The sequence below is a fragment of the Podarcis erhardii genome (assembly GCF_964252035.2).
Source record: "Podarcis erhardii genome assembly, chromosome: 5".
Taxonomy (NCBI): domain Eukaryota; kingdom Metazoa; phylum Chordata; class Lepidosauria; order Squamata; family Lacertidae; genus Podarcis; species Podarcis erhardii.
The window spans coordinates 73364730-73391419 of NC_138509.1; the positions used below are offsets into that span (position 1 = coordinate 73364730).

Below are 26690 nucleotides of genomic sequence, written 5' to 3' on the forward strand. Positions count from 1 at the left end.
TTGCAAATGTCTGCTTGTTGGGATTGCATTTTATATTTTTAGGTGTGCATGCTACATATTTTAAGCTGCATGCCTTATTTATTGTTACTTATTAAATTTGTTAGTTGCGTTACCCCAAAGTGACTTGCAGCCTAAGGCGAGTTATGTGTGAAGAAGCCCTTGGAAATAAGCCTTCCTAGTTAATAGCTGCCATTTGGATGGTACTTCATAAGGCACGTATTTCATCTCAATATTTTGAAAGCTTTTATAATACGCAGGCCATGACAGTATTAAGGACATAAACTGACATAAACTGAATTTTGTGTAAAGGAGAATGGTGTAGTATTCCCCCCCACACACACACCAATAGCAGTAGCAAACTGGCTTGTGGTGCCAAGACTAATAAAGCTTTCAGGGACTTAAGGCCAGTTTGTCAAAGGTAGCCCACAGAAGTTATGCCATAGTAAATTTTTTGGTGCCACAAGACTTGATAGCCATTTTATTCTGTTGTAGGAAAAACTATTTAAAAAAAAAAAAAATTAAGGATGTGGAAAGCAAGGACAGAATAAAGTTATAGAGCGTATGATGCATAGAAAGCAATAATAGAAATTCATTCAGTAAGATACGGTCCCTGGGACAGATGGACCTGGCAGATAGAAGAATATTTGCAGTATAAGGGAATAGGATGTGAAGTTATTGGAGCATTTAAAGGGTTGGTTTCTGAACAAGCAGGTTGCAGGTCCAAACATATTTGCTGGATGAAGTAGGGAAGAGAGCAGAAATAGCATCATGCTAGATAGTTACCTGGTATTTAATCAGGAATGTACTGTGGTCAACAATATCCTAAAGGGAGTTGAAACCTAGCCATGGTAATTGTGTGCTACGTGGGTGATGTGAAAGCGATCTACAGTTCCTGGCACATATTCTAGGGATCTGTTCTTCCTGTGTGTGTTTGCAAGGCCTTGTAATGCTGAAGTAGTACTGCACACCTGAAGTCCCAAGTGTAGTTTTGATGGAAGTTTGGTGATGGCACCAGTGACACTTTGGTTCTCTAATCCATGTTATGATAGGGTAGAAATAGCAAGGATGAGAGATGCTTGTAAGTGTGTAAGCTAGTAGACTGGGCTGTACCTAGCAAAATAGTTGGGGAAGTGCATTCCTTGCAGCTAGGGGAAGATGTAATAACTTCATGGGAAAGCCTGGCTTTAGCTGAAATGGAAAATATTTAGTTTTGAGAGCCATTAGACATTACTTGAAAAAAGTGGCATCCTTAGAAGTTACACTCTGCAGTCAATCTTTTAAAGATATTTCATCTTGTCAGAAAAATGCAACACATGGGATTCTTGTGAAATGTGATGTAGGGGAAGCTTGTACAGGATGTTTTGAAGTCGTTGCTTAGAACTCTTTTGGATACCTTAATGGGATTGTGGGGTAATAGGATCCATGTTAGCCACACCAAATGTGGCAAAGAAAATTTTAAACTTGAAGGCAGAAAACCTTCTGATAAATTATAAGGGGCAAGAAAATGATAGTGTTATGGGGCTGACGTAGATTTTAGGGCAGCTAGGACAAACAGGATGTAGTGGTTTTCCGATGGTGGGAGGGATCGAAGTACATTCATGTAAGTCAAACGTAACCCACTTCCTTTCTCACGCCTTTATTCAGTCTTGTAGAGAATGACTTGCAGCATGCTTAGCTTCCATTTTGATGCGGAACTAGATTTCATAATGTTTCAATAGAACAGCATTGACGAGAGAAGCATTCTTATGAGGTTAAATGTGCATATTCAGCATCAAATCAACTCTCAGATTAACGACCCATAATTTTTTTGTAGAAAAAATATTTTCTGTGAAAACTTATATTTTGAAAGATTCCATGTGTTAAAAATAGCATATGCTACTTGATTTTGTTTTATTTTTTTTAATAAAAAAATCCACTTATTAAACCAGTATATTATCACCCTTTTGATCAGTTGCCTTAGAAATTTTAAATTGATGAATCTAATTAAAGTTCACTACATTTGCATCTTAAGGGACGGGGGTGGCGCTGTGGTCTAAACCACAGAGCCTAGGGCGTGCCAATCAGAAGTTCGGCGGTTCAAATCCCCATGATGGGGTGAGTTCCCATTGCTCGGTCCTTGCTCCTGCCAACCTAGCAGTTCGAAAGCATGTCACAGTTCAAGTAGATAAATAGGAATCACTCCAGCGGGAAGGTAAACGGTGTTTCCGTGCGCTGCTCTGGTTCGCCAGAAGCGGCTTAGTCATGCTGGCCACATGACCCAGAAGCTGTACACCGGCTCACTTGGCCAATAAAGCAAGATGAGTGCCGCAACCCCAGAGCCACCCGCAACTGGACCTAATGGTCAGGAGTCCCTTTACCTTTACCTTTACCTTACATTTGCATCTTACTAAAATCTCTGTCATCTTTACAAATATTGGAGGAACTTATTTATTTATAAATAAATATCATTACCTGTCATTAAAGGGAACTGCCATCTTTTAATATTTCTTTCTCATTTCCTATTGCAGTTAATGCAGCAGAAGCAAAATAATCTAAAATAGATGGACCTGCACACACTTGATCAATCAGTTAAAGCTCTGGTTGACTGATTTATTGTTTGGCAATTGAAGCAAGGGGTAATAATTACATGAATGCTACAAAGCACATTTTAATGCCATTGTTGCATTTCATTCTGCATGCTTATTTTGATAAACAGATGGAAGCATTGCAGTTCATACTTGTGAAGTAGGTATTTGGAAATACGACACAGACATTTCAGGCATCTATAGTACATTGGTTTATCAAGGCATCTATAATGGGCAGCTGGCCACAAGCATACCGAACATCCTAGTGCCTTAAACTTACTTTTTAATTTTACCTTTTGTTACCTGATGTAGTTATATTTAGTATTTTATAAGTGCTTTTACTGATTAATCAAAACACTTAACACATATTATCTGAATTCTTACAACATCTCTGTATAATACATCAGTTTTACCCCAATTTTTGGGATGAAAATGGAAATGATTGAAGTTGAGAGAGATTAGCTTGTGTAATGTGCAATCTTATGAACACTTAAATTGAGAGTAAATCCTACTGATCTCAGTGGCAGTTGAATGCAGTGGCATATCCATAGGATGGGGCTGTGTGGCTAAGCTAAGATAGGAAGCCCCTGGCTGAAAATGTGTAGTTCATTTTATCTGCCAATACATTCTGTACTTTAACAGCTGTTTGCTATGACAAATTAGCTTTGACTTAAATGATTAAGCCTATTATTACCATCATTATTTCTTAATTTATATAACATATATATGCTAAAATGCCCACTTCACATACATACCCATCTTCTTTTAAGAGAAAACTAGCAGTGTTCCCCATGGGAATTTGTTTGATCATGGAAATTAGCGGTAGTATCTATAGCAATTAAAAGTGATAGTGATGTGTTTCAAAAATTTAACAAAGAAAAGAAGGGCCTGATCCACATGATATACTTTGGAAGTAGGAAATGCAGGTACATACCTGCATGTGTGCTTCTTTTCTCACCCCCTCACCCCAGAACACAACACTTAAGCGTTTATGCTGATCTTAGACTAGCAACTAGTGTGGAGGTGCAAAAAGGCTTTATTGTGCTAATGAAGCAGTTTCCTCCAACTGCCAAAATGTCTTCTTCCAACTGCCAAATTGCTGTGTGTACTACAGGCAAGAGTAACTAGCACACTTGGCTGGCTGCAGTTTGGAACAGTAGAGGAAGCATGCCCAGCTGCATCAGTGTCCAAGTGGAATATACTGCATATCAAGGGAGGCTTGCACACATGTAGGTTATGTGATCTCTAGGCCATGCTGATTTTCACACTTTGTATCCATAGCATATTGCATTTTAATCTTGGACTCTGCCTCTGCCTCCTCTCCCTTATGTGTATTGATAGTATGTGCTTTATAGTGTCTTGAGGGCTAGAGATAGCTTTGAACAGTTACAATAATAATTTTATGTAAAATGATGGTTTTCATCCTCATTCCTTCAGGGAGCTCTCTATATGTTAGCTTGTTTTCCAAGGGATTCCAGTGCGTTGTAGAGGAATTCAGGGCTTGTTTTATAGTATAGTATAGTATACCTCTCCCCATATGAACCAATCTGGACACTGCAGTCATCATCTGAGGGCTCTACTTGAGTGCCTCCTCCATGAGAGGAACAGAGGGTGGCAACATGAGAAGCCTTTTCTGCATGCTCTCCTCAGGGAGATTTGCCTGGCACCTTTATTACTTACCTTGAGGCGGTGCCGGACAAAAACTTTGGCTGATCAACATTCTATGGCCTTTTAAATGTGTTTGTGGGAGGGAGGTTATTGATTTTTGTGTTTTGTGTTTTCATTTTGTACTCTTATGTTGTGAATGCCCTGTGATCTTCAGATAATGGGCGTTATACAGTACAAGTTTAATAAGTAAATAAAAAAGGAATAAAACCCGTGGCCCTTCAGATGTTGCTGGACTCTATTCAGCCCCAGTCAGCTTAGCTAATATTTAGGGATGATGGAAGCTCAGCTCACAGTATCTGGAGAGTCAGGTGTTTCCCATTCCTGCTCTAGAGGTTGCACCCAGTTTATGTAAGACAGTCATCAAATCTGTTAGGTTTCCCTGTTGCCCAACTTGAATTGAGAGTATGATCTCAAATACACTCAGTACTCTGTTGCAGCTGCACTTTGCAAAGGAAGTTTGTCCACCATTACTGGTTATTTCATTGAAAATGCTGTATAAACTAGGCTTTTCCAGTTTGAAAAACCAGTAATATAAAATGGTTTACTGTGCCATACTAATCCTTGAAATCACTTAGTAAATGGAAATCAGCAAACCTTTGTGTTTAGGCCAATTCTATGTTAGTTCTAGGGCTTTAACAATGAAGGAGTAGTCACTTGGAAAAGCTGATTGCTTGGAACTGGTAGGAAATTGGCAGACAAAGGTCAGTGCCATAAAGTACTAACACATTGGTGCTGAGATTTCATAAGTGTACTTACCTAAATGTACTTTATTTTGCAATATGCTGCTGTAGAAATAAGGCTCTAAGATGGGGTGAGGAGTATGGCCAGCAGAGGTCTCAACTTGATTAAATTAATTGGGGGGGGCTGCCCCACATAATCAATAATAAGACACACCATTTGAATGGTGATGCCCATCAACTTGGAGGGTGGCCCCCTCAAATATTTTATTGGGGGAGTTGATGGGACCTCAGGCCCCTAGGAGTTGGCTCCTATTATGGCCAGTGAATCAAATTTGGTGGGCCTCATTTTCCCCATCCCTGCTTTAAAATGTATGTTTGAGTTTGGACAGCTCTGTTCAAACAGAATGATATCCTTAGAAGCACCATTAAGGGTAGTGATAGATTTAATTTATCTTTAAGGAAAATTGATATTCCTGACTGCTTTCAAAATGATACTTTGTTCTATTTTATAAGGAAATTAGAACATTCTCCGGGCAAACTGTCTTAAACTAACTAGACTAACTTTATTCTAAGTATTGTGTATTTTGCTTGGAGCAGGGAGGAAGTTACATTGTGTTAATATTTTGGTAGCAAGTACTATGACTTTTCAATGTGATAGTAACTCAAAAGTCTGGTTGTTCACTTGATATAGTTCAAACAATTTTTTTTCCAGGGTAAACATAATAACTTTATAATGGACTACTAAATACAAAATTTGTTTGTTGAAAAAATACTAGACTCTGTTTGTGATATGACTTGTGGCCATATTGCTTTCAGTTGCAATCATTAACCAGCCATGTCAGGCTTAACCAGGTACCCAGATGGAATTCGAAGGAAAGTGCAAGTGTTGCAGGAAGTGATGTTAATAAAGCCTTCACTTTTAAGTCAGTAGTGACCCTGTTCTTATAGGTGATGCTATTCTAGAGGAAGTGGCTTCTGCCTTTTAAAGGACAAAGCCAAGGTCCTGGCTATGATGAAATATTGTATTCAATTTCCTTTTTTAATACCCAAACTTCCTTTTCTTCTTTTGTGCTTCTTTTGGTCACTTAATTCAGACAAGGATGCATTACAGTGTGTGTAATATTTTGTTGCTTTCCATTCTGAATTACAACTCCATACTTTGGCTATAGACAGCCTTGTAATTTTTTTCTCCATGTTTGTTCAAAACTAATTTAATTTTGTCACTAGGTCAAGCAAAAAACTTAGTGCCATACTCTGGACAAAACAAGATGAGAGACTGCTTTTGTACAATCAATTTGGATCAAGAAGAAGTTTTTCGCACTCAGGTAGTCGAGAAATGTTTAAGGTAAGAGTGTTATCATAATGGCAGGCTTAGCTAGGATGAGAATATATCTTTGATTAAAATGGAATATTATCCAGTCCCTTAACATGTAAAAAAAATCAGCTGGTCTGTAATCTTACCCCCCCCCCCCAATTGCTTGTCCATTTTGGCTTAGTTTCTGATTTTTTTAATGTATGGGTTGAAGAAACAGCTTAATAAATTAAACATTAATAATGCAGTGGAAGAGTGACTGTGTTCAGATGTAATGCTGAACCATGCCTTAGTGTTAGAAGAATGAGACCTGGTGCCCCTCAAGCTCACAAGCTCTCTCTTCTGCCATGGCTCCAAGGAGACGAAGTTTCTTTTTCTGTTTTGGATTAACTGTGGCTAGCAATGTTCCACACAAACTATGGCTAATCTTAATTACTGCTAGCTGAAACAGGCGAATAATGTATAGTTGGAAGTTGGTCTATTTCAATGAACTCTGTGATCATAACGGAGAGTGGGGGAACACGCCAGTCCAAAGCTTTCTTCTAAGGCCTGTTTTCATAACGTTACTTTGTTTAGTTTCTCATCTGAACAAGGACTTGGAACACTGCTCCAAACTAGACTAAGCTTTCAAAACTTTTCAGTTCTTTAGCAGTATGGGAAAAAATATGAATAACAATAGTCAGGGCTAATTGTGACAACCTTGAAATGACCCCATGGATAATTGTAACTAGACAACTTAGTAGTATGTGTTACTCCTGCATGCACATTTTTCCCCTGTGGAAGGTTTTATGAATTAATTCATTCTAGTGTTACCACCTTCATGCATAGAAGGGTTTATCTTCAGAAAATTATGTGAACAGCACTGACATTGATTTTGACAATCTTCTCCTACTTTTATTGTAATTCCTTCTGTGAACTGGAGATATATTGAATATATTTTGTGTAGGCTCTCTAAATATAAAACCTGATACAAAAGATAAAATTTGAGCTAAAATACATATGTATATCCCTATATATGTTGTGCTATACCCATTGCAAAATGGTTACCGTTCAGTTTCTGAGCTCAGTTTAACATGCTGGTTTTCTCTAAAAGCCCTTCATTGATTATGACTGGGGTACTAGAAGAGTTATCTACCTATATGTGTGTACCTGTCTTAAGAACTTCAGTTGATCTTCCTGAACCAAACCAACTCCCAGAGGGATGGGAATCCCAGTAGTGGTTCCCCATTAATGGAATGCTCTCAGAGAGGTCCGCCTGGCACACCTACTTAATTGTCCTTCCAGGGCTAACTTTTTTTACACATCTGTTTGGCAGAAGCCACTTCCAGAGAGAGGGCTTACAAGCAAACATTGCACACAGGAGGCAGAGGGTATAAAGAGGAGCTACTGAATTTAACTTTCTCGCTCTTCAGTCAGGCTCCAATCACAATGAAATTTAGCATGACTAAGTGACAAAATAATTACATTATCTTTTGGTTGCATTTCTTGAGTAAAAACAACAATGAAACACTTACTGACTTGAAAACAAGATAGCTTATTATCTTTTGGTACTTCTAGAACAGGTTTGTTTGGTTTTTTTGCAAGCATGCGATCATTATTCAAATAGCATCAAATAGCAATTTATTTGTGTAGAAAAAATAAAATTCATCAATCTTTTTGAAGGTGTTAAGAATTCTGATATAAGTATCTAAGTGGTGATGTGTGTTAAAATTTAGGCTTGGACCTAAATTTTTGCTCTGTGGAAAGAGAATTGCACTCACATAAATGGTCCTTTATTCAAAAACCTAGAATCAGAGTTTTATTAAACTTAGACCCTGTTCTTATGTGAGGCTTGCGGTGATTCTCCTCCAAGGGACTGGCCAGGACAACTTCTGCTTACAGTGGTACCTCGCAAGACAAATACCTCGAAAGACAAAAAACTCGCAAAACGAAAGAGTTTTTCGTTTTTTGAGTTGCTTCGAAAGACGGATTTCCCTATGGGCTTGCTTCGCAAGACGGAAATGTCTTGCAAGTTTGTTTCCTTTGTCTTGCAAGTTTGTTTTCTTTTTCTTAAAACTGTGCATTCACTTCGAGGAGCAACTCATAGCACGCGGTGTGGTAGCCTTTTTTGAGGTTTTTGAAGACTTTGGTGATTTTTGAAGCTTTTCCAAAGTCCGTGCTTCGCAAGACGAAAAAATCGCAAGACGAAAAAACTCGCGGAACGAATTAATTTCGTCTTGCGAGGCACCACTGTAGTTTCAGCATTATTGTACACTCTGGGCCCTGAAGCCAAAGTTAAAGTAGAACTTACGCTTACATTTTGAATGCATTGACCGTAAACTTGTAAGGAAACAATTTTTTTAAAAAAATGATCCACAAACTGAATAAGGTAAACAAGAAAATTCCATCAGATAATGTGGCTGTTGTGAATATAAATAATAGAAAACAAAGCCTTTTGATTTCTTAGGTTTACATGAAATGCTAGTACCTGTTGACTTCCTAAAGACATTTCACCATTTATTTATTTATTTATTTATCTATTCATTTATTTACTTGGAAATTTGTATCTTGCGCTTCCTGATTGCATTCTGATTGCTCAGAGAGACTTGACAAAACCAAAATAAATCAGTGCTGTAGACTCTCATCCAAGCACTATTATCATATTATTTTTGGCCACTTCTTCCCAGTGTTTCTGGGTTTTTTTTTTAATCAGCTCCTGAAAACGTATGTGTTTAGGCTAGCCTACCTATTTATTTATTTATAGCATGTATTAAGTTTGTATGCCACCCTTAATTCGTAGGGCGGTTCACAACATAAAAATACAAGATAAATACAAGATAAAAACCCCCGCAAAATCTGAAACAAAAGCAAACCAATAACTCCCTTCCCTTGTGTAAACTTGTCATATATTTTAATATCTAATTGTATTTTATTATGTGAGTTGTTTGGGTTCATAAACATGACTCTTGAAAATGTTTTGCACTGCTTAGCATTTTGGGAGAAATAACTACCGTATTGGCCTGAATATAAGCATCACTTTCCCCCCAAATTCCAACCATGAAAAGCTAAAGTGTGGCTTATATTTGTGACCTTACAGTATGCAGCCAGGAGTGTGGGGCAGACAGTACCAGGAGTGCGGCAGAGCGGCGCCCGCCATGCACATAGTCCCCCATCCTTTCCCCCAAGGCCGGTAAGGGAAAGAGAGAGGAAGCGGAAAGGCTGCCGGCAGTGCAGCATGGCTCCCCCCACCAAGTATGTAGCCAGGAGCAGTGACGGATGGAGCAGCTTATATTCATGATTTTTTTCTTTTTCTCCCTCCCCCCCCCCCCAATTTTAAAGGTGCGGCTTATATTTGGGCCAATACGGTAATTCCTTGCAAGAGGTTTACATTCAAGAGGAGAATCCAGTTATAAAAGTTACATAAAATAGGATTCTACAGCAAGTTACAATGGTGGTGAAACATTGTAAAATATTCAGTTACTTTGCTAAGAACCTGTTTGATTTCTTTCCCCAGCCCATTTTTTGGAGAAGAGTTCTACTTTGAAATACCAAGGACATTCCAGTGTTTATCATTTTATATTTATGAGAAAAGTGTTTTACAGAGGGATCTGCGTATAGGTAAGTATAGAATCATAGAATTGTTGGGTTGAAAGAGACCACAAGGGTCATCTAGGCCAACCCCCTGCAGTGCAGAAATCTTTTGCCCAACATGGGGCTTGAACCCACGATACTGAGATTAAGCATCTCGTATTCTCCTGACTAAGCTATAAATTGAAGTTAGGATGGTAGCCACCTAAGTCATAATCTGTGTAGACCCACTGAAATTGGTTTGTCATGTCAGCTCATTTCAGAGGCTCTACTTAGAGTTTGATTTATTTTGATATGCCTCTTAATGTTCAGTGGTGGGTTTGTTTTATTAAAGGTACTGTAGACAGGTATCTTATTATTTTCAAATGTATGTGTTTATTTTTGTTGATTGTATCCAATGATGGCATTAGGCAAACACGTTCACATAAAGTAGGACAACCAGTTTTTACTGATCCTCCTACCTAACGCAATCTGCTGCATCATATCCTTTATTCTGGAGGGACCCCTCCAACCCTTGGGAGAAGTTGTGCATGGGTAAGAGAATTAGTGAAAATCAGGGGTCAAGCTTTGCACAAGTGGAAGTTTTTACACTTGCCTTATGCCACCATTAATTGTAATTCAACACTTTACAGTGGAACCTCGGTTGTTGAACGTAATCCATTCCAGAAGACCATTCGACTTCTGAGGCATGTTTGAAAATGAAGCTTAGACGTTCGAAAACTGAGGTTCCACTGTATTACATAGTGTCTCTGGTAGTTTTCTCTCTAAATGATTGAGCAGACCAATACCCACCCAGTAGCCATCAATCTTGCCACAACATGTGTTCCCAGTTGACCTACAGGCCCCACAGTGAGGCGTTTTATTTTAAAACGTTTTTCATTTAGTTTCAAACAGTGCCAATAAATACTCCCATCCCCAACACCTGCTGCTACTGGACTGCTTTGCTTAGGACACACTGTATGATGATTATTTTAAAATCTTCTCTAGAGCTATGTTAGATGCTAAAATTAAAAATAGCATTTCTACCCAACACTGAATAACATGTACTGTCAAATAGGTAATTTTATTTTCCTCCTTTTAGGCAAAGTAGCTATCAAAAAAGAAGACTTGAGCAAATACTCTGGCAAGGAAACATGGTTTATGCTTCAGCCTGTTGATTCTAATTCAGAGGTTCAGGTAAAATTGAATAGATGTAAAAGTTAATGTTGTATTGTGTCAATGAAAGTCTTTCTTCCCCACCCCCATGTTTATTTGTAATTTTACTTAAGATTCCCCATGCTGCATGAAATGAATGCAGTTTTTGTGCTGCATTGTTCCTAGTCCATCAGAAAAAGGGCCTGTCTGCAATGTGTTCACAAAAATCAGTCTTAAAAACTAGCATGGGACAATTGAAAACTGGACATGTATATCTTGTGTGCCAGTTTAAAATATTTCAGTTTAGATTTCATTTTCCTTCTCTTAGGGCACTTCAAAAGTTCTGAATGTGAATTAAATATATTTTACAAAAATAGCCTATAACATTTTTCAAACTACAGCAAATGTATGTATAGTTTAAAAATGCTCCATATTGTAAGACATTCTGAATCTCTTCTGTGATTAGAGTGGAGAGGGAAGTTATATAGGAAGCCTGTGTGTGCCTTCTATTCCCTGGAATGGTGTGATTCACTAACTGTAGGCACCAAAGTTGAGTGGGGGTAATAGGGCTCGGCTATGTCCTGTGTGGATCCCTCAGTTACACTTCGTCTTGCTGCAAATCATTTCTATTTTTCTGTACTCTTCCCAGAGAAGGGTACTTTACAGTCAGCAGGAGGGGTGAAAATGCGAAGGCTCGGGGGGGAAATGATTTTTTGGGGGGGCGGGGAACCACTGTTTCTTATTTTTTTCTTTTCATGGACCTTCACATCTTGGGGTGGGCACACATTTCAATCCCTTTTCATAGTGCAGTTGAAAAAGAAAGTTCTAACTTACCAATGATGAAACAGTTTAGAATTCTCTTTTGCCAGTGTTGATTGTTTTCCTGTGCATGGTAATGTATCTGTGTATATTTCTTTCTCTTTATCTGTGGTATATTGGAGGTGCTCTAATTCCAACGTAATTGTTTTAGAAATAGCGTATACAGCTCTTATGAAATAAAACAGCTGCTTCTTGATTAAACAGCAGTTTTAGTTGTGCTGAAAATAGTTTAGGTATATGTGAATCATGCAGTAATGTGTATGATAACAATGGCAAATGTGCAGCTGAATGTTGGAATTTCCAAGTAAATATTTTGGGCTTGGTTACAGGCAAAGCAAACTACATGGCATTGTGACATAGGTGTCATGCTGGAGGAAATGTCCCTGCTAGGTTAACCTCTAATAATAGACATTGCTCACTATTCCTGAGACATGCTAGGGTTTGCCTCAGTCTATATGTGCATTGCAACATCTAAAGCAACATTTTGGTGATAATTAGATTGATAGAGGAGTCATGGAGGTTTGTTCGGAAAAATGGTATAGTAACTGTATACAATATGAATCTGGGATAGAAAATGTATTCATTATTTTGCTTTTTTCTGGACCTTCACCATACACGTTTATTCTTTTCCCTGAACCTTTCTTTTTAAAAAGAGTAGAAATTTGCTTGCACCAAATCATTTAATTATGCAGTGGCCCCACAAAATACATGTTGTCTGGCGTATTACTCCTGTGTCAGTACAACTGTGTAAACATGGGCAGTGAAGCAGCTATATATTTTTTAAGCTTGAGTATCAACCCAGTTTGGTAGAAAAAAGTGTGACCCACCAAGCTAGGCCTTTACAAGGCACGTTGACTTGACAAAGTTAAGCATGTGCTTATTTTTGACTGGATTGTGCGTCATTTTATTGTTGCCAGGAAGATTCCCCTATGTATTATGCTTGTCATTCATTGTGTTTTGTTTTCAGGGGAACTGCTTCAGACAACTGTCACTTGATAGCCTTCACAGGTTGAATACCTAAGCACTTTAGAAAGAATCTTTAGTACACTAATAGCAGTTAATTATAGAGGTGCTCAGTGTCTGAGTCCGGAAGTGTTCTGTCAGTGACTTTTTTATTGCTTCCAAAATAACAAGCCTACCTTGTTTAGGGTGTGTTCATATAGGCACAAAGTACTACTAGCAGTTCATTTTCAAGGTGCGGTGTCTGTGTGTGTGTGCGTGCACACACAATGTCATTTTTAAAGGTGATACTATGAATATTGCATCATAGCCTAGTCTTCTTTACCTGAAGCTATTCTGAAATGATTAAGATTTGTATCTCTACAAAATGTAGAACAGGTGTGGGGAACTTTGGCCCTTCAGATGTTGCTGAACTGCAACTCCCATTATCAGTGGTCATTGACCATGCTTGCAGGGGCTGATGGGTGCTGTAGTTCAGCAACATCTGGAGGGTGAAAGGTTCCCCTCATCTGATGTAGATGATCAGGTCCTCCTTGAAGATTTTATAAGAAGATTCTAAGTTGATATCAATTTTCTGCATTAAAAAATATAAAATGACAGTGTCTAATACTTGCCTGACACCTACTCACATACAGCTTATTCAGTCAATCACATATTTCATGCTAGTGATGCTAAAGAGCCTGTCAGCTCTTGTCTTGCTCTTATTAAGCAGGTGCTAGGTTATTTTATAAATTCAACACACAGGCTCTTTCAACTGAAACTTCTTTTTTTAATTGACAGGGAAAAGTTCACCTCGAATTAAAACTGAATGAGTTGATTACAGATAATGGATCAGTCTGCCAGCAGCTAGTAGTACAGTAAGAACATTTATCAATTCTTATTCTTGTTTTGCTTGCTAATGAACATTAACAGGGTAATTCAAGTCAGCTTTCAGTATTATAAAACACATGAAAACAATTAAAAAATAGAAGCTTAAAGGTTTAAGTACAGCAAACTTAGCCAATTCAAGTTGAACAAATGTGTTTTCAAAGATTCCACTTCAGCATAAAATGAACTGCCTGCCTTCCTGCTGAAGGTAAAACCACCACCAAGTACCGGACATGCGGAAGAGACTCTTGTAGACCTTTTTGGTTCTGTAGTGTTGCTGAATGCTTGCAGTAATGTATTCAGTGGTGTTTTTTATACACTTTTGGTTAGCATTGGTGTGTCTCAAGTTATACAAAGGAGTAATGGGAAAGGAAGTTGGCAATGTGTCCCATAAGATGTGAATGGACTTCACAGCTGAGGCACAAACAAGATGGTCCATCTTTTCTGCCACTGTCTTTCCTCACTGCACATGCACTGGTGCACCTCTGCCTGTGATAGGGACAAGAACTTGCACAAAGACGCATTCAAGATGAAGATACCAATGTTGTCTGACTTCTCCCTCTACTGCTTACATCAGTGGAAGATGTTCCAAGGTTTACAGCAGGTCTGCAAGGATGTTGGCTTGCATGTTGTGGGACTTCTAAGGGCCATTTCATACAGTGATGGATATAGATATATCTTTAATAGTACAATTGAAAGCTGACATGGTAATGAAGCGAAAAGGAAATACAACTGTTCCACCACTAACTTTCTCAAATAAAAAAATATGATAATTACCTTTCAACAACACCCCTGAATTACAGTGGCTAATAAATAACTTTTTCTTTGACACACTGTTTTCCCCATGATAGTTATAACTAATCAGTTTTACTCATGTGCTATATTCCAAGTTTTGTTCTGGCAGTTGTTAATTACCAGGTTTCTGAGCCAATTTCTGACTTTCACTAGTCTTGTTCTAGGAGCAGTCAGAAACACTAGGCTGCTAATGTAGAACAGTAGTGAATCTACTTAGGAGAATAAAAGACAAGGCACATTCTAACCCCCAAAAGTTCTCTTTTCTCTAGTATACCATCTCCACAGTCTGCCTTTTAATAGACAAAACCAGTTTAACTGGAAGAGGAAGGGACCAAACATGCTTTGGATGTGAGACAAAACGCTGTTGGCTAGCTTGCCGGAGGAAAGGCTTCCACAAACATTAGGAGATGACCATTCAAAGAGACAATGTAATTAAGCTTTGTGAAGTGCTGAGCAGTCACAGCTGGTTTCGCAAGATTTCAGACATTCTCTTCTGTATTCACAGGTCACACACAGGAAGGAGGCAACACCTCTTGTAGAATCCAAGAATTAATTAGCATGGTTAACTTAGTATAAAAGTGGTGAGGAAACGACTGATCTTAGACAAATAGATGGTTTCCTGGAGAGTACCTAGACCTCCAGGTAAATTGGACTAAACTTTAAACATGCAGTTGAATTCTGCAGAAGAAATAACAGGATCCCACTCCCCTTTTCCTTGTTTTAATGAAGGTAGCCACAAGAATGATCAAGGCCAATTCAGTCCCAAAACTAAGCCTTAACCCAGAGTCTAGATAATCAGTATCTACCAAGAGTGCCTGAAGCTGAACCAACAGTATCTTCTTGAGCACCTTATTAAAAGAGAAATTCATGACCAGGCAGTAGTGGTCATACATGGTCAGTGTGTCTTTATCCATTAGACTTGAAACTGCAACTGAATTAATTTGCATTTTTAAAATTCTAGCTTGAAGGAATGTCATGGACTTCCTCTTATTAATGGACAAAATTGTGATCCTTATGCTACAGTGTCTGTTGTGGGTCCTTCAAGGTAATACTTTTAACATACATTCACACTGTCTTAAATAAAATAGGAAAATTAGACCTACACAAATTTAGTGATGTTGAAAAGGAAATGAATTATTGCTCCAATTTTCAGTTGATTGATGTAGAGAAGCTTAATGTTATTAACACAGTTGTGGAAAATTTAATCAATTTCTTGACAACTTTTGACAAAGTAGTTATGTTTGCCAAAGGACTTCCATTTGTGCAATAGGACTTCTCTCCCAGGGTGTCCCCTCCCCCAAGTCTGTTCTGGGAAAATAACTGAGGATATCAGCAGTGTGTGGAAAGACATTGTCTGGGTGCCAGGTCCACCGGTAGATAGATAGCTGGTCTACCGACAGAGAAGCAACAGTAAGGTAGACCTGCAGTACAAATTTCTCAGGACAGACCCACCCTCTCCACCAGAAATGGCCACCACTCCGTGACCAGATCTTTCAGAAATGGCAGGCATATTATCTGATACTAGTTACATATGTTCCTTATTTATCTGGAATATATATTCCTCCCACATGTATGTACACCTATGTGTAACACTCATATTGACTTCAGTAGGGCTACACAAATTCAAGTTATCAGTAATGCATCCAGTTTACAAAGAATGCCTTTCCTGTTTGAAGATAGGCTTTTCATAAACATAGTTTAACTGCATGGTTCATTCATATCAATACAGTGTTTTTATAATTGTATGTTTTTAAGTTTTGTATGGTAAAACTGTACCATATTGGAATAGGAATGACCAAAAGAAGACAAAAGTAAAGAAGAAAACAAGCAATCCACAATTTAATGAAACATTTTATTTTGAGGTAAGTAATCTATCAAAATAAGCTTTTGGTGTGTTGTCTGTGCATTTATGCTATCGTCTCCTTTGTTAGCTGACTTAATACGGGAGTTCACCAGAGAGATAGGCAGAGTTTTAGTCAAAGGGTCAGATTTTAAACAAAACAAAATAATAGAGAATGAAAACATAAATCAGAACTATTCTTGGCTAACATAGTCATGTTTGCACATACCACTAAGCCAGCGGTTCTCAACCTGTAGGTCCCCAGATGTTGTTGGACTACAACTCCCATCATCCCTGAGCTCTGGCCTTGCTAGCTAGGGGTCATAGGAGTTGTAGCTCAACAACATCTGGGGACCCACAGGTTGAGAAAGGCTTCAGTAAGCCATACTATGGCTTGGTGCAAATGCATAGACTCTGGGAATAGCTCTTTCCAGACTAACCCTGAGCTGTGTAAGCTAGGTTTGTCCTGTGCTGTGCAGATTGTCAGCGTGTGTGAAACTACAAGCCCAGGTTTGACTTCATCAAACTATAGCTTAACAGCATGCAGGAGCAGAGCAGCTGGGGAGTAGAAAAGTGGCTGCAATCTCCTCTCTGGCACATTTGCATTGAACAATGGTTTTGCTTAGCAGGAAGTACAGATTGGGCTAATGAATTTTAATAATGTTAGCGGATAAGGAGAATGATAGAGGAGGGGGAAGCTTGGAAGAAAAGATATATAGTCTAGTCTTAGACATATTGAGTTTGAGAAAGTGATAGAAAATTTCCAAATACATATATTGAATAAGTAGGCAAAGATGGATTAGACAGGGTGGGAGACATAGAAGTAAAGCTGGGTGTCAACAGCATATAGGTGGTATTGAAAACCATGAAATTTGAGGTCTTTTAAGAAGGAGGAACTGCTGGGGACCAAGAGCATCATGCTGAAGCCTTACCCACTCCACCCAAAAGAAAGGAGGAACTGAGGAGGCATTTCCCAGTGGAAATATTGAACATGTGATTTGACAGATAATGAAGATCAATCAGAGAAAATCTGTAGTGGAGGATTTCAAGGAAGAAAAGTTAGTTGTATAAAAGGTAGCAGGCTATGAAGGACACAGGCAGAGATCTTTGGATTGGTCTGAGTTTAGTAAGAGCATTCAATGTAGACCAGAAGAAAATTGCTAGGAAGTCAAGAACAGTGGGAATGAACAGTAAGCTTCAGGAGTTTGGAGGCAAATATGTGGACTGTAAGTTGTGCACAAATCTTAGGTAGCCATTTTTGAGGCTATTTCAAATATGTGTAGCTCAAAGGATGGTTTGAATTTTCCTGCTATGAGCTCATGCAGCTCAAAATATGAGCTGCTTTATTCATCTTTTTGTAATAAAGCTTCATTTCTTCCCAATAGCTGATCAGTTTTTTGCTTCAAAAATCTTGGGCACAGTATTTGTTCATAGATGTTCTCCATTATGATTTCTGCTGTATGTGGCTAGAAATGCCGTCTTTGCTTTACATATCAGTGGCTTGAATGGAAGGCTTCTTCACAGCCTAACTCTGTGGTTTGACTTTCCCCAGAATGCTTCTGTTAATGGTTGTAACTTAGTGAAGCACAATTTTACAAGGTTAAAAAAAATCTGATCACCTACCAAATCTGATTTAGCAGCAAGTGTTGCAAAGCTACATATTCAAAACAATTGATTTGTTTTTTAAAAATAGTTTAGTTATGTGAATGTTGAACTATAGATTAAATCTAGTTTATAGTGTTAAAATTTAATTCTGATACTCAGTTCTGAAAATATCCACAAATCATGGTAAGTCTTCTGCCTTTAAGGTCATCAGCTTAATCCTTCTGCAGAACAGAAAGCAGAAAATCATTGTTGCTGTGGTTGTGAATTATACTTGACTGATAACTGTACAATATTGACACTATTGTGTTTATGAAATAATATGCAGCTTGTAAAATATCCAGGAATGGCTTATAACATTCCTCTTGCTCACATGGTCAGCTGTGGTATGGATGTCTGTAATTTTCGTCTACCACACTTGACATTTCTTCATATGGGAGGAGCCCTGGAAATTGCTGGGGGAGAGGAGGAGAAAAGGAAGATGGAACAGAGTTTTCTCCATGCTCTCTTCGGCAGCACATATACTAAAATTGGAATGATACAGAGAAGATTAGCATGGAACAGAGTTTTCTCCCCTCTTCCTTCCCATCAGTTCTCAAATCCCAGCTGCTAACCAGCAATTTGGGCCCTCTGTCCCCAAAGCCAAAACAGTTCGGTTAGAAGATCAGTTTGTGACAAACAGACATGGGTTGTTTGGGAGGAAAAGGAAGGGGTTAGCTTTCTTTCACCTTCAAAGCTTCTGTTGAGTGGAGGCACTAGCTCCACAACAAGCCCCCCTTTCTTCAGAGCTAATGCCTGCAAGTTATCTACTGTTGTATGCACCACATATTGCTAGAGCTGGGTTTTGGTGGGTAGAGGAGGCAGTGATCATTCCCACCCATATTTTAAATCCTCAGCATCTCAGCACAAACATAAGGTTGTATCCACTGTTAGCCCTGGACTCATTGAAATGAATGAATATGACTAACTTAGGTCCATTAATGTTAGCGGGTCTACTTAGTTGGATACAGCCCATAAATTATGTAGACCTACAAAGGAAATTTTGATTTATTTCTTACCCAGTGACAGAGGAAGGTGAAAGTGGCATGCATTCCAGATTATGGGGACCTGAATCACTTGAAGATTCAGGAACTCTCCAGTCTTAGCATTTCTAGTGGATCCGTTTTGAGAACTAGCTATTCTCATCCTGTTGAAAAATGGTAACTATGACAACATACAATGTAACCCTTTGCTTTTCTGCTTTCATGCTTCTTCAGTTTGATGTCTGTGCAGTTATTCTGCCATTTAGAATTCTGGGCAAGGGGAGAAAGAGTTCTCTGACCTTTGAGTGCAAAGTAAACACCCTTAGGCATCAAGACTGGGCAGCCTTCAAAACAGTATTGCTGATGGTAATTTATATGGTAGCTGATGGAAGGATGTGATCCTTTACTACCTTCTCGACCTTTAGTTTAATCCTTGGTGCCTTATTTCGCCAGATCCAAATTGTGGATAAGGGCAATTACAATTATAACCCTCTAAATATATTAAGAGTTTCCTCATTCAGTTTTGGGATATATTAGAATAACTTTGATTCTTTTTGTAGTAAATGTGTGGTACTGGTAGACTTCAAAATGCAAAAGGAGAAATAACTTACTTACATGAGTTTTACTTGCAGGTAACAAGGTCCAGTAGTTACACCAAAAAATCACAGTTTCAGGTGGAAGAAGAAGATATTGAGAAGCTGGAAGTCAGGTATATTCCTTAGTATATTAAAACCGATTATTCATTTTTATACAAAACTGTCAATGGTTTTTATGATGGAGATAAAAACAGTACTCAAGGACTACAGAAAGCTGTCCAGATAAATAATATCCAACTTTGGCTGGAGGCAGGGTGGGTGTAAGTCTAAAGACTTAGAGAGCTCATGATAATTACTTTCATAACTTGAACAGTTAATTTAGCAGAACATCTGACTACCTGTTTTATATAGCAAATGTGGTATATTCAGTATTACTTAACTAAAACAAGTCTTATTTCTTTGTATGCTGTAGCTGGCATTGGGCTCCCCTGCTCTCTTTGCTATGGGAAAAAGTTATCTCTTAGCTCAGTGCTTTCCCCTGGTTGGGAGGGGAGCAGGAAGGCAGTGGAAACACCTGAGTCCCTGTCTTCATCTTGACTCCACTTGAAACCCAAGGAGAAAGAATTATCATCTGAAAAGCTGAGGATAGGAATAGTTTATTTCTTAACTTGCTTGAACTATATAGGTAGGGTAATTTGGAACATCTGAGTGAAAATCACAATAGGCAACTCATTTAGGGAGGCAAGGGAACATCAATCATGCCACAACACAATGGATTTTATTTCTTTTCTTCTTAATATATGTGCTGTCTTAACAGAAATGTCAGTGAGGTAAGACTCAACAACCCACATAGAGTGCATGCCTTTGGGAGTCTTACAGCTTTTTAGGTTGTAAGAGCTTGAACTAAAAAATAAAAACCAGTGCATGTGTCATTGAAGTGTTACAGTTTAGTCAGAAAAAGCAAAAAATAGGAATATTAATAAATGCAAACAGAACTGCAAATGCTTGAGAAGAAAATGGTAATGTCACTCTTTTCTTTTTTTTAGTGCCTCAGTTCATCCAACATTGCTTTTATCTTATTGATAAAGCCACACTTTTAACCAATATGCTGACATGGTTGCCTTTTATAGAAATAGGACACTTTTTGTCTAACTTAAACTATTGCGTGTGAGGTTATAAACTTGTTTGTGTGCATGCTGAATTGGTGTGGTTCTCTATGTGATGATAATGACTCTTACAGTTATATGAAAAATGATTATGACAAAAAAATGGTTAACTATTATTTAACTTTCAGGATTGATTTATGGAACAATGGTAACTTGGTACAAGACCTTTTCCTAGGAGAAATCAAGATTCCTGTCAAGGTGTTAGGAAGTGATTCCTTCCAAGCATGGTAAGAAAACTAGGCAAAAGGCATCTTGTGACATAGTTAAACCAAAAGGATAGGTTTGTTATCTGTATGACTGTATGAAAGTGTTTGTAACTGGAAACAAACAGTTGTGCTACAGTTGTTTCCTGCAGAATTGTACTTTATTCTTCTAGCATTGCACTGCCTCACAGCATTCTACTACGCCAAATTTAAATTTCACTATTGGTATAGAAGCCCCTGTACAAGCGTGGGATCACTTTACCTGAGAGACCACCTCCTTTATCCTTTATCTTTTTTTCCTTATCCATTGCTAGTATTGTGATAATCTGAATATTGTTTTTTTTGTTATATATTTCCTTTTTCTGCACACACTTTTGATGGCAGGCTGTTTAAAAAACATGCAAGTAAATAAATGCCAGTTAAGCATATATATTTCAAATATATTAATACATTTATTTCTTGACTTGCTTACATCAAGCACAAACTCCACATCTAAAAGTGGTAACGCTTAAAATAATAGCTGATGCAAGTAAATGCTTGGTGTACTTCAATATTAATTTAAAAAGTCAAAAATTTATCTTAATAATCAAATTTAAGTTAGCTAAAATAAAAAGAAAGAAGGAAAGGGCAAGGTTATTGCTGCTTCTTTATTCTAGACCTAACTTTACTTGGTGAACTATAAATAAAATGCAAAATGAATCTCTGTAACTTGGATTTTCTTTTTTAAGGTACCTTCTACAGCCAAGAGACAATGGAAATAAGTCGTCCAAAACGGATGATCATGGATCACTTAGACTGAATATATGTTATGCTGAAGACTATGTGCTTCCATCACAGTACTATGCTTCCCTCAGAAACTTGCTGCTAAAGTCATCAGAAGTTGAGGTAACCTGCTTTGGGGACTGTTTAACCATTTAAGAGCAAGTTATACCATATCATATTTGCCTCTTGGCCGGTATCACAATTCTACCTTGCATGGCTTTAAAAGGATACCCAGATTTGTCACTGCAGTCATAATAATAATTACAGATGGATAGACAGATAGATAGATAGATATAGATATATATATATGAAAAATAATACTGTTACTTACAAGTATTTATAATTCTTTTACTTATATTAGTATGTGTAGTTATAGGTAACACTGTTACTTTTTAAAAATAGTTAAATGCTCATGTAGAGGTACACTGTACAACCATGAGAGTATTTAACTATTTTTTAAAAAGCCACTCCATATGTCATGAAAAGGTGGCATTTCAAAAGCTACTTGATGTGGCTGGCTTGAGAATTGCAATTCAAAGAAAATGTTCTAGGCATGCATAATCCAGGGCGAATTTAGAACATTATACGTCTACATTTTGGAATTGATTCAAATTCTGGTGGTTCTGTTGTCTTTCCGTTTGGTACAACTGGTACTTATTTCAGTTATATTTTCCCTTTTTATAGCCTATTTCTGCTTCTTCTGCTTACATTTTGGCTGAAGTATGTCGAGATAAATATGATGCCATTTTGCCTCTTGTAAGGTTGTTGATACATCATCATAAACTAGTACAATTTATCACTGCAGTGGCAGAGTTAGAATTGACGGATACCCAGTAAGTATTTCATTTTCCCTCTTTTCTCCCTTCTCCCAGTATTGGTGTCCATGACAAGTGCATATTTCTGTAATTTTAAGATGTTTTAAACGGTTTTAAATATGGTGTTTTAATTGTTGTAACCTGCCCCTGGGACCTTGGGTGAAGGGCAGGTATAAATTGTAATAACAGTAAGCGTGTAAAACTTGTAAAATTTGCTGCTTCAAACTACCTTAGCAAAAGGTATCAAACAAGTTGCTTGATGGTAATGCAAAATGCATGCTTGACAGGGATCCACAAATGAACATGCCTCTACTATACATCGATCCCCAATATCCCAAGAAATTTTGTAAACCACTTTGAGGTTTTCTATATTCTATAATCAAGCAGTATAAATTTTATGAAATAAATAAGTAAACTTAAATAAGAACTATAGTAGAACTAAACTGAACTAAAATTCTGGCAAGGTCCATTGATCTCCTGAACCTCAGGAAGGGCAGGGAGTGTCTGCCAGACACTGTTCCCCCTCACTGCCCTATGAGTTTGGAGCACTTGGGAGACTTCTCTGAAGATCAGTATGGCCTCAAAAATACTATGTCACCCCTCTCCTGGTCTCAGGGTGAACACAGTGAATTTTACTGGTTACTAAGGTTAGCCATAGTTTGTGGACCTCTGATAGTGGATCTCAGGTGGCAGACTAAACTTAGGTGTGTGTCTGTGTGATCCCATTACTGTGGATAACTTGCTGATCCTTCATTATTAGTTGGCTATATTGCTAGCTCTGCTTTGACTCTGAATAAATATCTAATGATACAGCACAACGTTCTACTTGTAGATAGAACCAGAAGAAAGGACAGTTCGTCCATTTGTCAAATAGGAATGTACTTGTGTAAAGGAATTGACATTTTCAGATGTGTTTTTGAAGATAGGTTTAGGGATGTTTAATTGACAGTTCACTACCAATACTACCAAACTGGTTGAAAAAGAGGTATCTAGGATGATAGGTTTGTGTCTTCTACATTTAAAAAGTTGTTAGCTTTAATCATTGAAGATATCTTTTCTAGTCTTGATTTCTGTCAGTTGTGAATAGGATAGGTGTCTGCTTAGGGCAGATTTTTCTTTACAGCTCTATAAGGATGACTTAAAGTTTATAACTAGTTCGGCTTCCAGTAGACATAGACACCTATTTAATCTTAGTTAGCTAAATATATCACAGATATTGCAGGTGTTTTAAACTCTGGTTTCTGAATACCATCTGTATATGAGTTAGATTGCTAGAAACTTTTCACAGAAAACTTAGGTTATGATTTATATATTCCTTCCATCTTGAATTCTTAATGATTCATATTGCTTTGCAGGGAAGCAAATACAATCTTCAGAGGGAATTCTTTAGCTACTCGATGCCTAGATGAAATGATGAAAATAGTGGGAAAGCACTACCTGAAAGTTACATTAAAACCAATTCTTGATGAGGTACTGTAACATTATGCATTAAAGTTTACAAAGCTGGTTGGTTAAAGACTATTTTTTTGGCACTGCTTCCAGCTTTATTAACCAGTGACTCAGTGCAGAGTTGTTTCTTAGATATCAGCCAGTGAGCACCACAACAAAATTGCACTTTATTACTAAGGACCACATAATACAGTTCCTGCTTGCCACAAAGCATCTGCATGGCGGGTTATCGTGACTCTTGTAAAGTGTAGAAGGGTTCCACTACAGATATTATGGGAAATCTCTACAGCTTCCAGACAAGTGTGGTGGCTTTCCATATGATTGTAATCTGCATGCTGTGTCCCTTAAATGCATATAGTATGCAGACGTGTTTCTCAACAGTAAGAATACTACTGCTAAATGAATGAAGTTGCCTAAGACAACTAATACCTAAATGTACTGGAAGTGATCTCTTCAGTATCATCCATGTATGTGTACGTGCACCTGTGCCTATGTAGTTCTGATCCTATTCATATAAGTCAGTTACAGGAAGGAAAGAGCTGGTGTCTGTTCTTAACAATTTATATACATAAAACTTCTTCATCGGGGCTAGCCTGAAATCCAGTCTCCAGGATCATGAGGGGAGGCGGGTAATAAAGCACTTATTAACTTTACTAGATTGCTACTGTGGGTGCACCTTTTCAGCATATTAAGGAAGATTGGAAGAAAAGAAAAGGAGGGAAATCAAGGTACCTTCCTCCTTGAGGATGCATGGTTTTAAGGTGTGAGTGCAGCCACTAGAAATATAAACATGCAGTGGCCATCTTTTTTTTCCAAAAGTTTGCAGTATGCCTACAGGCAGCTTCTGGAGAACATTGATGGGTTTTGCCCCTCTTCTTACCTCTGGTTCAGTAAAGGAGAATAGACCTGAATAATGCCCTGTCCTGATATAACTGACTAAAATTTTACTCTTGTTTTCAGATATGTGATAATCCCAAACCTTGCGAAATTGATCCTTTGAAACTGAAAGAAGCTGATAATGTTGAAATACACCAGGTGTGTTTAAGTGATTTTGTTCAGCTTATATTCAAGGACCTAGTGCAGAGGTGGGGAACCTCAGGCCTGGCTCTGAGGCAGCACTCTAAGCCTCTCTGTCTCAACCTCTGGACTCTTCTCGGCTACACCCCTATTGGCCCTGCTTTGTGCTCTCTTTGAGCGTTTTTGCCTGGCTGGAGTGTGTTATTGAACTCTGATAATGCCTCTTGCTTTTCTTAATGGAGGACAGAGGTGTGTAAACCAGCCTACTGTATAAAGTTAAAATTTACATTAATTGATTTGTCCATTTCTGCCTCCAGCGTCTCCTACCACTGGCATATGGGACCTAGAAGGTTGCCAGAATACAGCCTTGGGCTGCAAAAGGTTCCCTACCCCTGAGCTAGTGTATAATCAATTTTTGGAGTGATAAATGTTAGCCATGCTAAATTTCAACATCAAGCAAAATTGCTTAGAATCTGAGTGTGATTCTTCCACTTGTGTTGGCTTCCATTTACCAATGTTCTCTGTATACGGTAACTTCCATTATGTAGACCTCAGTATAAATAAGTACTACTGTAAATTAGTTCATAATTCAGTTCATAATACTGAACATGCACCTTACATTGTTGGGATCAAAACCTGGACCCATTATGGTAGCCTTGAGAGTTGTTGCTATTAAGTATCAGGTTACTCTTTGTTCTAATAAAAGTATTAGTGAGCTGCAATAAAGATAGAATTTGTAAGCCACTTTGTACCATAAAAATGCTGTTTCTAATTATTAACAGTAAGCATTGGTAGTGATATATGGATTGTCTTTTGGCTAGCTTGTACCATTGGCAGCAATGAAAGTAGAAGATGTCAGTGCACTTTTCTATTGTGTAACTATGTATGCAGGTAACTCGCAACTTATGTGTGTTTTACATGCATAATTTGAACTTTATGGGCTTGGCCGAAAAAAATAAATCAAAAGGGGTGGGCATCTGGCGGGGGGGGGGGGAATAGGCAATCCCACCCCTCATTGCACTCACCTTGGAGATCATGCAGAGGTAGAGTACAAGTTGCCTTGGGAGAGAGAGCATGGGAGGGGAGAGAGTAAGAGTGGCCTTGGAGAACGTGTGCTGTGCTTTTTATGGGGCATTTCCAAGTTTCCACAGGGTTGTTTTGACTATACTCTATTTTGGCTTTACACTCTATATCTCCAGAACGTAACCCTCACATAAGATGTGAATAACCTGTACATATGCCAGTGTGTTTTATTGACCTTTAAAGTATATGATTTACATTTGCCGCTGTTCCCAAAAGATTGCCATTGTTATGCTAGAATGGAGAACATGTGTGTAAAATTTTGTATTAGATTTTTCTTTGACAATAGAATAAAACAGTATGGATTTCTGAAATAATTTGTTTGCCTTCTAGGAAAATCTGCGCTTCTATGTTGACAAAGTATTCAGTACAGTTGTACAGTCAAGTATAAGTTGCCCTAAATTAATGTGTGATGTGTTCTGTTCTCTGAGGCGCTTGGCTGCTGAAAGATTTTCTAGTAAGTGTATTTTTTAAAATTAGAAACTTATGTAAGACCTCTTGAAGTCCATGGAAGTGTTCTCAAAGAGTTTTCCAGTAGCATTCATAAGGAAACTGAAATGACTAAATTTGCAACTTTACATTTTCAATAGACTTTAAAAATGTTTATTGTAAACATGATCTGCTTTCTGTAGGCTGTGTACGGAGCATATGTATCTATACTATTTGGCATCAGCAGAACTGCATGCTTGTTATACCAGTATGAAAAGAGCACAAGATCAGAGACATACAGTATAAGAGAAAAATACAAACACAGAACGTGTTTTAAAATGTTGCATTAGACAACATTTTGAAATACAGCCATGCTTCTGTTAGTGTTACTTATTGGTTAAAA

The 26690-nt window shown here is 38.0% G+C and overlaps 1 protein-coding gene across 1 annotated transcript in view; it reads left to right on the top strand.

The window, feature by feature from the left end:
• The window catches only part of RASA2 (RAS p21 protein activator 2), a 49868-nt gene that overhangs the window by 947 nt on the left and 22231 nt on the right, over nt 1-26690 (top strand). The window contains exons 2-14 of the mRNA XM_081861526.1: nt 6140-6257; nt 9718-9821; nt 10873-10967; nt 13485-13561; nt 15328-15411; nt 16156-16228; nt 19463-19539; nt 20661-20759; nt 21464-21620; nt 22182-22330; nt 23668-23782; nt 24722-24796; nt 26192-26315. Coding sequence (XP_081717652.1) covers nt 6140-6257; nt 9718-9821; nt 10873-10967; nt 13485-13561; nt 15328-15411; nt 16156-16228; nt 19463-19539; nt 20661-20759; nt 21464-21620; nt 22182-22330; nt 23668-23782; nt 24722-24796; nt 26192-26315 — 1347 coding nt within the window. The remainder of the gene's footprint in view (nt 1-6139; nt 6258-9717; nt 9822-10872; nt 10968-13484; nt 13562-15327; nt 15412-16155; nt 16229-19462; nt 19540-20660; nt 20760-21463; nt 21621-22181; nt 22331-23667; nt 23783-24721; nt 24797-26191; nt 26316-26690) is intronic.